General features: G+C 40.5%; 1 protein-coding gene across 3 annotated transcripts in view; it reads right to left on the bottom strand.

The window, feature by feature from the left end:
• Positions 1–14,385, bottom strand: part of BRF1 (BRF1 RNA polymerase III transcription initiation factor subunit) — a 287,868-nt gene that overhangs the window by 192,673 nt on the left and 80,810 nt on the right. For 2 of the 3 annotated variants that reach the window (XM_060754423.2, XM_060754444.2), the window contains one exon: positions 13,612–13,643. The exons of the other annotated variant lie outside the window; for it this stretch is intronic. In XM_060754423.2, the coding sequence (XP_060610406.2) occupies positions 13,612–13,643 (32 nt within the window). The remainder of the gene's footprint in view (positions 1–13,611; positions 13,644–14,385) is intronic. 3 annotated transcript variants of the gene reach the window in all.

Below are 14,385 nucleotides of genomic sequence, written 5' to 3' on the forward strand. Positions count from 1 at the left end.
AATGCCATAGGGAGCCTTAGCTGATGTACTACTGGGAAAAAAAAAACAAGTAAGGAGGTGTGTGGGCTGAAACAGTAGGCAGACAAATACAAGTAGAAGTTCACACATTCATCTTGGACTTTTGGAATTCATGTATGAATGTAAACACAGATATTTTGCCAATTCTCTATAAGTTTTAGAATTATAATTTGAAATCATTAACTGAAATATTGGAAAGGATGTCAGAAAACACATCTTGCAAAATGACACAGAGAAAAAAAAGAGGCAAACTCTGGTGTACCATCCTGCCCTTAAAGCTGCTAAAAGGAGCCAGCATGTCAACATAAACTTTCTTGCCATATTTTCTCTGCTCCAATTACAAAACCCACAAATAAATTAATTTTGTGGATGGACAGGAAGAAGCAGCCAGCCCCTGCTCACCTCCAAATATTCACAGTTCACATAAAACATATAATCAGTTCAGTTGCTGCCCATCAGGCAAATGGCTTCTGCTAAAAATCCGTGGGAAGTTAAGGATTGAAGGGTTTTTCCTTTTCCCAAGTTATAATTTTGTCCTTTTAAAAGGCAAACCTATAGCTCTATGCCTGAGGACTCTCCTGCACAAAGCTGACCTGCAACCTAGATTTCACTGGAAACATCAAATGGGTACTGTTGCTTGAGCCAAATGCCACAGCCTTTCCCCCCTCCCTCATTAGATCTACACTCAGAACTTTTCATTGAAAGAAGAGGGAAATGCAGCGGTTAACTCAACAAAATTTCTGCCTATTAGTTCTCTGCCCTCCACTCCTGTGATTTAAGAAATCAAAAGAAGAAAAATAAAAAAAATAGATTTGCTCCAAAGTAAATCCAGCAAAGCAAGCTCTCTTGTGAGCAATTACAAGCAAATACAAAGGAGTGAGGGAAAAGAAACTTAGTGAAGCTGTACACAAAACCAGACTTGTTATCAATTATTAAGCACCAGTATCTCAAGTTTTACTTTGGTTCTCCCCCCCCCTCCCCCACGGAAAAAAAAAACCCAGTAAGAGCTCAACTTTTAAACAGAGGCTGGATGGCCATCTGTCAGGGGTGATTTGAATGCAATATTCCTGCTTCTTGGCAGGGGGTTGGACTGGATGGCCCATGAGGTCTCTTCCAACTCTTTGATTCTATGATTCTATAACTATTAGTTGATTTTTGTTTTCAACTTGCACTTCAGCTTACTTTCGGATATCATTGCTGTTTATTCGTTCAGTCACTTCTGACTCTTTGTGACCTCAGATATCATAGAATCATCAAATCCTTGAGTTGGAAGAGACCTCATGGGCCATCCAGTCCAACCTCATTCTGCCAAGAAGCAGGGAAATCGCATTCAAAGCATCACCAACTGATGGCCATCCAGCCTCTGCTTAAAAGCCTCCAAAGAAGGTGCTACCATCACACTCCGAGGCAGAGAATTCCACTGCTGAACAATTCTCACAGTTAGGAAGTTCTTCCTAATGTTCAGATGGAATTTCCTTTCCTGTAGTTTGAAGCCACTGTTCTGCATCCTCATCTCCAGGGCAGCCGAAAATATCACTCTCTAGAAGTCTATAATTTCATAGTTTATCACAATGGCTTAAATCCTACCCTGCAGCTGCATAGCACAAATCCTGCCCTTCAGAGTTATGCATTAACTCTGCAATGTAACCTTTAAGTTAAATGACAGTGTTGCTTAAATAAGCCAAAATGTCAGATGTACAACCAAATGTGCATCTCTATATTTAATGGGAATCCACCTGCAATGGCCCACATACGACAAAAATGTACAACTACTTCTGTAGGGAAACAGATCATTGGCGGAGTTCAGAATGCTCTTTGATTGTAGGTGAACTATAAATCCCAACAACTACAACTCCCAAATGACAAAATCAGTTCCCCCCACCAACCCCACCAGTATTCAAATTTGGGCGTATCGAATATTTGTGTCAAGTGAATGAAAATACATCCTGCACATCAGATATTTACATTACGATTCATAACAGTAGATTAATGCCCAGGACACCAAGAGGAATCGAGCCTTTTTTTTCTTTCTCCTACCCTACTCCTAAGAGGAGTACGCTGTGGATACAGCAGAGGAGGAGGTAGTAGAGGCAAAGGCAACGTCAGGGTCAAGAGATGCTTTACTTGTGCTTTTGCTGCATGAAGGCTGCATGAAGGCAGAAAGGGGATGGACTAGATGGCCCATGTGGTCTCTTCCAACTCTGTTGTTGTTCTTGTTCTTGAGGCTGGATGGCTATCTGTCAGGGGTGCCTTGATTGTGCTTTTGCTGCATGAAGGCAGAAGGAGGTTGCACTAGATGGCCCATGTGGTCTCTTTCAATTCTGTTGTTGTTGTTGTTGAGTCTGGGTGGCCATCTGTTGAGGGAATTTTGGTTGTGCTTTTGTTGCATGAAGGCAGAAGTTCCTTGGACTAGGTGGTCTTTAGAGGTCCCTTCTGACTCTATTAATATTAATATTATTAAGGCTGGATGGCCACCTGTCGGGGGTGCTCTGATTGTGCTTTCCCTGCATGAAAACCGAATGAAGGGGGTTCAACTCGATGGCCTTTAGAGGTCCTGCCCAACTCTAAGATTCTATTAAAGGAATCTTAATCAACCACGAGCCTAATATGAGCCAACAGTGTGATTCTGCAACTGAAAAGGCCAATGTCATTCTAGTGAATATCTAGGTAACTTCTATGGATGAAAGAGGTTCTCTATGAAACAAACTAGGAGATTAGGGCTAAAGTCAACAAAGTGGGAGAAGCTATTTCAAAAGAGATATCAGAAGCCCTATACTAACTGATGTAAGCAGGGAATCCTTCTATCTGTCCGTCTCTTGCTTTCCCGCCCAGACCTTAAAGTGGTTTACAAAAAGCATAGAATCACAGAATCATGGAGTTGGAAGAGACCTTGTGGGCCATCCAGTCCAACCCCCTGCCAAGAAGCAGGGAGATCGCATACAAAGCAAATGAAAATATAGACTGAGTATCCCTTATCTCAGTAGTTCTCAACCTGTGGGTCCCCGGGTGTTTTGGCCTACAACTCTCAGAAATTCCAGCCAGTTTACCAGCTGTTAGGATTTCTTGGAGTTGAAGGCCAAAACATATGGGGATCCACAGGTTGAGAACCACTGCCTTATCTCAAATGCTTGGGACCAGAAATGTTTCATATTTTGGATTTTGTAATACTCACATATACATAATGAATAATATTTTGAAGATGGGGCCACAAGTCTAAACACAAAATTAATATATCCGTATGTTTCCCTATAACTCCTTATAACTAACCCAACTAGCAGTCTTGTTGTAGCTCTTTTTAACTAGCTGACGTTTCCAAATATTTTAAAGACAGCACCACTTAGAGCATATTAGTGTTATCCAAACAGGATATAACTAAAACACATGTCACAGAGGCTAGATTGAAGCCTCTAAGAACAGGAGCAGCTGGAACTCAAGTTTTTCCTGTGTAAATTCACTGCTGGCCACCACAGAGCTCCCAGGCTCAGAATGGGATCCAGAAACACACCCAAAATTGCAAACCTGCAGTTTTAGGAAGAGTATAATCCCATCCTGTACAAAATGAATCCTTATTCTCTGATCTGCATTTGAGCTGACCAAGAGCACCTCTATTTTGTCTGCATTCAACTGAATTTTGTTCTTCATTATCAATTCCCTTACTAACAGCAGGTATCGATTTATAACCAAAATATCTTCCTTGGAATTAAATGGAAAGGAGTAAAAGAGTTAGATGTAATGTGCGCATCCATCCATCCATCCATCTAATCTTGTGTCAGTTGTTCCTGGTATGAGAGAATTGGCTGTCTGTAAGGATGTTGCCCAGGCTTCTCTCATATCCCTGGCATGAGAAGCTGCAGCTGACAGACGGGATTCGTACCGCCAATGTTTTGGTCAGCAGTCCTGTTGGCGCAAGGGTTTAACCCACTGTGCCACTGGGTTGACAGCACTAGAGCACCAAACTCCGGACAATCTCTCATAGTGAGATCATACATGTGTCAAACTGAATGAGTGAAAAAGCTCAGGGGTCAAATACAACATTCTCAGCATCACTGTCTTGGTTTGCCTCTTCAGACAAGTATAGAGCCACACTTAAATAATGCTTCCAGCTCACATCACAGCAAAGTGACTTGCAAGAATACCATGGTGGATGGTACTGAAAACCACTGAGAGATTCAGTATAACCAATAAAGGCATATCTCCACTTATCACTTCTTGTTGTAGATTGTGCCCTAAGACTACAATAGTCATCCCGTTGCCAGACCTAACACCAAATCTACATCCATCTCATCTAGGAACCCTTAGAGCTGGAAGGCCACCACACGCTTCAGACCCTTTCCAAGAAATGGAACCCTGGAAATTGTCCAGATTAATGGAATCCGAGAAGAACTTTTCCAATAACGGTCTTACAACTGCTTTCTTTAAGCATATTAGAATTATGTGTTATTTTCAGAATGCCTTGACCATTCCTATCCACTCAACCAGTTCCCCTTTCTGTCTAATTGTACACAAGAACTACATTCACATCTTTAGGCTTGCATAGCTATAATTCTTATGTACAAAGCATATCTGAAGTAGAGAACCACCTTTCTGTGTGAAGGCTCTCAATGGATTCTGAATACTATTTTTCTACCATTCAAATTCTTGTATGATGCCTCTACATAGATAACAGGCTCTCCATTTCAGACTGTTAGTCTGCGCATGAAGGGAGCTATGGTATATGCCATCAACATTCCAATTCCTTGAGTAGTGACATAAAGTAGTTAAAATGCCTAAATAAGACTGAATTCACTCTTAGTAGGTTTGATGATTTTCAAAACTCATTGTAAATATAAGATCCGGGGGGGGGGGGGGGGGGTTATTCTGGAGATGACAAAAGAAATGTTTCAGGAAGGAAATTATTATTAGCAGGTAATATCCAGCCAAAGCAGTTCACAGAAGTTTTTAAAGGAGGTATTTCAACATCTAGTGCAGCTACTATCCTTTTGCTATCTGCTTAGCCTTTTGAATTATTTGTTCAGTGTCACTGTATATTATCCATTCAAGCTGCACCAGCACAAGCTGATCCCTGACAATACCTCCAAAGACTTTGGGTTGCTTTTGTGTGGAGCTCATGGCATAGAGTAAGAGTTGTTAGCATCTTTTACTGATAGTCTCAAGCTTCAAACTGCCTATTTCCTCTAGTTCTATCTTTTCAAATCTCAGCCGTCAATACTTCCACAGAAAGGAACTATTTTTTGTACTTTTCAATTCCTATGAGTGTTTCCTCACCATCACAACCACATCTCCAAATGTATGGCAGAAAAAATCCACACACAGAAACGAGTCTTCTCTTTCCCCATGGGATAACAAAGAAGGTAAGCTGTGACATTGAAAAAAAGAGCATCAAGCCTGCTGATCTAAATTATATTAAGAGTCTGAGGAGGTAAAACATACAATGCACACCCACAAATTCATAAAGCTGCTTGATGCCATTTATAGATTTACCTCCCACTTTCCTGCTGCAGCAAAATAGCTAAGGAACCATGACATATCCGGCTCTGTGCCAAAACTTCTTTGGTTCACCTTCATTCAGCCTAGGATGGGGAGGGCCTCTATTTTGCCCCTTAAGCTAGGCATGGCTAACCACACTCAAAACAAAAATGAATACTGGAGACCAAAAGGAGTATGTATGTATATTGTACAACTATTGGTAATTATTTTACTTGCATTTTTACCAATTGTACAGATTAAGCAACTTTATCTAGAATTTCAAAATCCAAAAATGTCCACACGGATGTCCATAGCAACATCTTTTGCTTAGGGATCGCTCAATGCACACAACCTTAATTCTGTGCCGTTTTTTTTTTTAAAAAAGACACCTTGCATAAAATTACATAAATAAATTTTGCCTTTAGAATTGGGTTCCACTTCCACAATATCTCATTATCTACATGAATGCAAATACAAGTATTCCAAACCTAAAAAATCCCAAATCCAAAACATTTCTGATCCCAAGCAATTTGGATAAGTGATATTCAACTTATAAAATATGTGTGGTATGTATACATATTGCACACATTTTTATCACAGACAGTTGGATCAAGTGTGAGGGGTCTGTTACATAAAATGTGCTTGAGGAACCACTCCCTAAATAGCACCACTGTTGCTTCACTGTCTTAACTACTGTTGCTTCCCAGTCACTTGCTCTGTCCATCCAGTCATATCACCAGAAACGGATCAGAGTACAGATATAGGGTGAGGGAGATATGCCTCAAGAGTAACACATGTCAAGGGGACTCTGAAATTATTGCTGATCATAAGTTGAACATGACCCAGCAATGTGATGTTGTAGCAAGAAGGCAAATGCTATTTTAGCCTGCAATAAAAGGAACATAGTGTCTAAGCCAAGGGAAATAATATTCTGCTCTTGTCATGCTTCATCTGGAATATTGTGTTCAGTTCTTGGCACTTTATTTTAAGAATGATATAGACAAATTGGAGCAGGTTTGAAGAAAGGCAACAAGAATAAGAGGTATGGGAAATAAAACATATGGGTAAAGTTTGAAGGAACTCAACATGTTCAGCTTTTTGAAGAGAACGTAACATGAATGAACTCATGGGCTGTCCTAATAAGGAGGTGCAAGCCTGTTCTCTGCTGCTTTCAATAGTAGGACCAGGTCTAGCGGTTCGAAGTTACAGGAGGTAGCTTTCAATTAAACATTAAGAAGAAATAGGTGTAATTGGCAGTAATAGGTGTCCAGCAATAGAAATAATTGTCAAGAGATGTGATGGGATCTCTTTCTCTGGGTGACTTCAAAAAGAGATTGAACAGCTAACTTCAGGGGATATTTCAGCTGGAGATTCTGAACTGAGCATGTGTCAAGGAAGAATCCTCCATATTACTATCAGTTATAAAGCTTCAATATCTGCTGTATTCCTCTGTTTCTCAGAAACCAGAGGCTCAGAGGGCCATCTTCTGTGATTCCACAGTATTTGCCTCTTGCGTTACTGCTCTCTCTCTGCTCTAGGTATTTGTTTGACCCCAATCCATCCCAGTTTGGCGATATGGCTGGTGCCAACACATACTGTGCCTAGCAGAAGTATTCACCCACACACACCCTTTGATTTGTCCTTAGTTTCTCGTGTTACAACTTGGAATTCAAATAGATTTACAGTAATTTGCATTGTTACCATTTGAAGTACACAAGATACTCCACACACATTTTTAAATGTGGCACAAATGTTAAGTGCAGAAAAGCAAACTGTCACATGGTGGAGACTAAGTATTCACCATCATCACCCATGTCAATACTTGCGAGACACAACCTGGGCAGCAAATTACAATTGTGCCTCTTCTTGGGCAAATCTGGATACAGAAAGTATGCCCTGTTCTGTTAGGTAGGATGGGTGCTCTTGGCATGGAGTAAGTTTTAAGTCTTGCCCCAGATTCTCAAATGGATTAAGATCCTCTGAGCTTTGATAAGACCTTTCTGCGACATCCAGGCTCTTCTTTTTAAATCCCTCTGATGTTATTTGGTTGTGAACTTACAGAGTTGTTTTCCTTTGAGAAAGCGAACTTCTACCCCAGTCCATTATATCCTTCAAACTGAAACAATTTTATTCAAGTATGGTCCTGTGTATGGAAACATTCATCATAACGTTAATCCAGACCAATTTCACAGTCCCTGTCACAAAAAATAACCCCACAACATGATGCTGCTTCCACCACACTTCAGTGTAGGGATGGTATTTTCAGGATAATGTGCACTGTCAGCTTTCCATCACACATAGTGTTTGTAGCCAAGATCAGAAAGTTCAGTTTTGGTCTCATCAGACCACAGAACATTTTCCCACATATTTGCTGTGTCTCCAACATGTCCTTTTGCCAATTCCCAACAGGATTTCGTATGGTTTTGTTTGAGTAATGGCTTCCTTCTTGCCAATTTGTCAAAAAGCCCAGTTGTGTGGCACTCTCCAAAAGTTTCCTGATGAACTGTTTCTCAGCTGTGGATCTCTCTAGGTCCTTCAGAGAAACCATTAGCTTCTTGGCTGCTTTTTTAACTAATGACCTCTCTACTCTGTACTTGAAGGCCGCTACCGGAAGATCCCTTTCCCAGAGAGGCTCTGCCCCTGTGACTCGGGTCATGTAGAAACAATAGAACATGTGCTCCTTCAGTGCCCGTTCTACAGGGATATCCGTGCCAGGCTTATCTTACCTCTCATAGACAAGCACCCAGGCCATTCGGGACAATTTTATACCTCCCTGCTACTTGCAGATGCTAATTCAGCTACAACCTACAGTGTTGCGAGGTTCTGTGCAGCAGCATGCAGAGTCCGCCAGGGAATGACTAGTTCCAAAAGTCAACTGTGTGTCCGGTAATCTTCTTCCCTGAATCTGCAAACTGGTGATGGATCTGGGCATTGTATGTTTTTACCCTGTTTCCCCTTCCCTTCTGCTCCCTCACCCATATTGTGTTTTAGTAGTTATATTTATATTTTTAATGTACCAAGCATGCCAGGTTTGTTTGGAAATGTGACACTTTTTCCTGTGCTGGTCAATGACCGAAATAAATATTTTGATTTGATTGATTTGACCTCTCTACTCAGTAGTCACTTGAGTTTTGATAGACAGTCTTCTTTATGTGAAGTTGAGTCATTTCTTTCCATCTTGTAATGATTAATTCCATATTTAATTTTTTTTTATTTTTTGTATTGCACTTTCTAAATTTGTCTGGGATTATTAGCCGCCTTGAGTCCCCACAGGGAGAAAAACAGGGTATAAATAAAGTTAATAATAATAATAATAATAACACAACAACAACAACAATTTGGGACTTAAAAAAAATAATCCTGATGAGCATGCAATTTTCTCCCACACCTATTCTGATAGGTCTTCATGATGTTGTTTGCTTAAATATGCTCATCAACAAACTTTGGAGCTATCCAGAAATATGTGTACAGTGCTCCCTCGCTACTTTGCGGTTCGCTTTTAGCGGACTCACTGATTTGCGGATTTTTGAAAATATTAATTAAAATATAAAATATTTATGTCCAGTGGAGGCCAGGGAGCCCGGAAGTTCAGCAGCCTGAGGCGCGGCAAGGAAGGCTTCCCTCCCTGGCCTCCACAGACCCCGGAAGTGTGGTGGCCTGAGGCCTGCATCCCTGGCCTGCTGCTGCCTTCGTGGCTCCGGAGGCTCTGCCAGGGTCTGTGGAGACCAAGGAGGCAGGCAGGTGGACTTGGGATGGGCTGGGAGGCGAGTAAGGAAATGCAGGTAAGCAAAGAATATATAAAATATATTAAATAATGTATAAACATTAAAAATTAATATGCTGTCCCTACTTTGTGGATTTTCACTTATCGCGGGTTGTCCTGGAACAGAACCCCCACCATAAGTGAGGGAACACTGTATTTAATCTGAGACCCCCTGACTCAGGACTGCCATAGCCCTGGATTCTCTCTACTACTTACCTGGAGTTTTGGAAGCAGTAGATTGCTTATTTAGGCTTGCCAAGTCAAAAGGAAACTATTATTTTCACAGCCATTAACTGCTAGATTTGTTTTTGTTTACTTCTGTACTACAATAAATATACCTGGGATCTTCATATAGTTATTTTTCTTGTGTACATCAAGTGGTAGCAATTACAGTTAAATCCATTTCAATCACATGTTTCAAGGCATTGAAAGATGAGCCAGTATCAAAGTAGACAATATCCAGCTTTTATTCTGTTCTACAAAATTAAATGTTTGGATAAAGAATAATACAGTATGCACCATCTATTCTTTCTAGACAGTTCAGATGGAAACAATAGACTCTGCCTCAAGATCCATTCTACTTTCTCTATCCAAGATACAGAGCAATCTCAGACATAAACTATGTAGAATGACAGGCATGTTTGTTTAAACCAGGTTCTGACTCAAATACGTAGGACAAATGAGGTGAATTATGGTGGAGGATACACTCAGCATCAACACTTGCATCTTACTTGTATATAGCTTCTCTCAAATATGACTGGTGGAGGCTCCTTCTTTGGAAGCTTTTAAACAGAGGCTGGATGGCCATCTGTCAGGAGTGCTTTGAATGCAATATTCCTGCTTCTTGGCAGGGGGTTGGACTGGATGGCCCATGAGGTCTCTTTCAACTCTATGATTCTATGACTAAAACCACATATGTGTTGTAATGCTGGAATATGACTTAATTGACTGACAAATGTGATACTAGCTGAGAAACCTGTAGAAGGGAGAAATGAGCCTATGGTGAATGCAGGCGACTTGTGGACTCTGGCCCCTTAATTCTTTGAATTTGCCACTATTGTTAAATGATATAAATAGATATTGAGACAGTTCGTCTCCCTTTACCAGCCAATCCCTTTCACCACAGAAAGCTATCTTTATATCAGCTCAGGCTGTTTCTCCAACTAGGACAGTACTTCTATTGATGGGCATCAACTATTCAAGGCCTTTCCCACCTCCTGTTATCTGATCCTTTGAACTGGAGATACCAGGGATTGAACCTGGAATGTTCTCTCTGCAAAGCGTGTGTTCTGATGAACCAGACTGGCATGCTTCCCCCCTTTATAAATGACTGCCAGACCCAGGTTCGAACAAAAGGTTCTCCCACCATCACGTACTGCTCAAGCCTGAGAACATACTTTCCCTGCCAGAGGGGAGAGCAATGCTGAGTTGCAGACATCAAGGGAAATCCTTCAGAGATCCGAGTGGAACAGACATAGTCCATGTTCTGGATGACTCAAAACCAAATAAGCCAAGCCACAACAACTGGGAGTGTGGTCAGAACATGCTGAAACATATAACTTTCTTTCATTTTCTTTTCAAACATGGGCAAACATAAATATACTATTCCGCACTGTTATAGCTTCAATGGGGTAAGTGGAAGGAAATGGACCACAAGACAATGTTGACAGGGTCATCAAATTTGAAAGGAACTTGACAGATGTGGAAATTCCTTCTCAACCTTAAACTGGGAGATATGTATTCATTTTCAAGCAAAACCTACTTAGTAAAGTTGTAGAATGACTATAATTTTACATAACTACAAAAAGCTCAGAAAGTGGCAAACTCTTATTATAATACTTCTAAAAATTATTTAACGACTGGGTTAAAACTGGTAAATAAAGAGCTAATAATAGGTTTCTTCGCCAGTGCCATAAATTAAGCAGCAGAGTCACTGAGGACTAATGTTGCCTTAAAAGTAGGCAGTTCAACCAAATTTGACAAAAATGAACTACAGATTGAGTATTCCTTATTTCAAATGCTTGGATTGAGAAGTGTTTTGGATTTTGGGTATTTTCAGATTTTGGAATATGTGCATTTGTATATAGAAAAATGCATAATGAGCTATCTTGGAGATGGAACCCAAGTCTAAGCACACATTTTATTTATGTTTCATGGCTCGAGAGCAGTACGTGTGAAAAAGATCTTGGAGTCCTCGTGGACAACAAGTTAAACATGAGCCAAAAATGTGATGTGGCGGCATCAATCGGAGCATAGCATCTAGATCTAGGGAAGTAATGTGGTCTTTGGTTAGACCACACCTGGAATATTGTGTCCAATTCTGGGCACCACAATTCAAGAGAGATATTGACAAGCTGGAATGTGTCCACAGGAGGGCGACTAAAATGATCAAGTGTCTGGAGAACAAGCCCTATGAGGAGTGGCTTAAGGAGCTGGGCATGTTTAGCCTGAAGAAAAGAAGACTGAGAGGAGATATGTTAGCCATGTATAAATTTGTGAGAGGAAGTCACAGGGAGGAGGGAACAAGCTTGTTTACTGCTTCCATGGAGATTAGGACGTGGAACAATGGCTTCAAACTACAAGAAAGGAGATTCCATCTGAACATGAGGAAGAACTTCCTGACTGTGACAGCCATTCAGCAGTGGAACTCTCTGCCCCAGAGTGTGGTGGAGGCTCCTTCTTTGGAAGCTTTTAAATAGAGGCTGGATGGCCATCTGTCAGGGGTGATTTGAATGCAATATTCCTGCTTCTTGGCAGGGGGTTGGTCTGGATGGCCCATGAGGTCTCTTCCAACTCTTTGATTCTATGATTCTATATCTTATATTCTGATGGTAATTTCAATCTATATTTTAATAATTTTGTATATGAAACAAAGTGTGTGTACACTGAACTACCAAAGCACAAAGGCATTACTATTTCAGTCACCAATGTGGACATGTTTTGATTTTGGAGTATTTTGGATTTTGGAATTCTGGGCAAGGGATGCTCAGAATTCAAAATAGAGTTTGGTAATGTGCACATGGATCTCTTATCTTCACTTGTTCTCTACTCAAACTACAACAAACGAGCCAGCCACCGGCAAATCTACCTAAATGGTAACAAAAAATTAATCTCAGTATACAGTATAAAAATATAGCATTCAAGTTTGTAGTAGATTATACCAATGCAACTGCTGCTTCTCTTCTTTTGCTTTGTTGTTTAGAACTTTTAAGAAAAGGGTGAGAAAGATTTGAAGGGGATAAAAAATCAAAATGAAAGAGAAAAACATATACATTCAACAGCATGCTCCATGTGCAGGCTAATGTTGGTCTGTCCGAAACAGTACTGATACAGAGGGAAGATGAAATCGTTCTGTAAAAAGTGTCAGTAATGTCCATGTATGACTTCAGCAGATAAACTAATTCTTAATGCACACAGAATTACCCCAAACAGGCATTTAACAGCCATTTCTTCATTTGACAAATAAAAAATAGCAATGTTTGTAATAAAATTCCACTTTGTCCCCTCCCCACTACTGTGAAATGAAGTCTATTATTAAAATGGGACAATACCATCCATCTCTACCTAAAAATAGACCCAATGAAATCCCTGGAAATCCAATTTCTAGTCCTGAATACAGTAAAACCACTGGGATTTACATAGCTATGGTTTTAATACCCAGCAATTGATTTGGAGGGTATACTGATCTTAGGAGTACAACAAAAATGGATTTAGATAAATGACTTATTCCCACTAAGGGTGCTTAGGAATGCCTTCTTCGGGACTTTTAAATGAAAATAAGTTAAATAACTGCAAATCCAGAAGGTTCTTTGATGTCCCATGCAGTTGAAGGGTGACAGTGCAGTGCCAAATACAAAGACAGCTGGGGAGGCCAAAATTAACCTCCTGAGCTTTATATAGACTATATCTTGATGCTGAATGGTCATATCAAATCTATGCAATACTTACATATAGCTATTCATTTGACTTATTCCAAAACCATCCTGAACACCTCCTTTCATTCTCTCCCATGCAAGCAAGGATGAGAAATTCATCCACTCACCAACGAATGATGAGGAAATACAACACAATTTTATTTATTTATTTACTGCGCTTATATACCGCAATTCTCAGCCCCCAAGGGCGACTCCACATGCATTCATGTTATGATCTCTATCTCATGCCATCTGACTACCAGCCCTCTTCACACATGGCCATTGCCCAAAAGGGAGGACAGGACATATGAACCAGCCATAAAAGTCAATTGCCCCAAAGTGGGGGGAAGGTAGGCTCTGGAATGTGGGAAAGGGCAGCACCATGCGCCTGTCTTCATTTGCAGAAGAGAATGTTTGAACTAAGTACTTAAATAGAAGCAGATACAATACCTGAAGGAGGTCGCTGAGGTCAAGCAGCATGTCTGTGGTGAGCAGTTAAGGAACAAGAGCACATTTGATGCATTGCAAGCTGATTGGCAACTGAAAAGACAAAAGCATTTAATCCGGAAGGCACATCAATGGGCATCTCATCATGTTATTCCGGTTTTTCAAATAATGGTGGTGAAGGTTACTGCAAAACCTATGTTCAGGTGAAGGCAACCAAAGTAGTAAAAAGCCTAGAAACTATATTCTATGAAGAGGGGATATTTTGGTAGCCTGAAGAGAAGGTTATGCCATTTTTAAATATTTGAAAGCATGTCATATTGAAGATGGAGCAGACTTGTTTTCAGCTGCTCCAGAGACTAGGACTTGGAGCATTGGACAAAAATTACGAGGAAAACTTCCCTGACAATAAAAATACAGTTCAACCCTGAAATACATTGCTTTGAAGTGTGGTGGAGTCCCTACTCTGTAGGTTTTAAAACTAAGGCTAAATAGGTTGTTGTAGGTTTTTCAAGCTGTATTGTCCATGTCCTAGAAACATTCTGTCCTGACGTTTCGCCTGCATCCGTGGCAAGCATCCTCAGAGGTTAAGGTTGAATCTGTCCTGAGTGTTGGATTGTGTGTTCCTGCATGGTAGAATACAGTTGGACAGGATCGTCCTTGTGATCTCTCTTCCAATGCTATGATTCTACAAAAACACACAAACACGTGTGCCTCTTTCATGGATGAGTGGAAGGATTATGTAGTCTTCCCTCCCAGCCATTTCTGGGCCACCAGTGA

This window comes from Anolis sagrei, chromosome 1 (assembly GCF_037176765.1).
Source record: "Anolis sagrei isolate rAnoSag1 chromosome 1, rAnoSag1.mat, whole genome shotgun sequence".
Classification (NCBI taxonomy): domain Eukaryota; kingdom Metazoa; phylum Chordata; class Lepidosauria; order Squamata; family Dactyloidae; genus Anolis; species Anolis sagrei.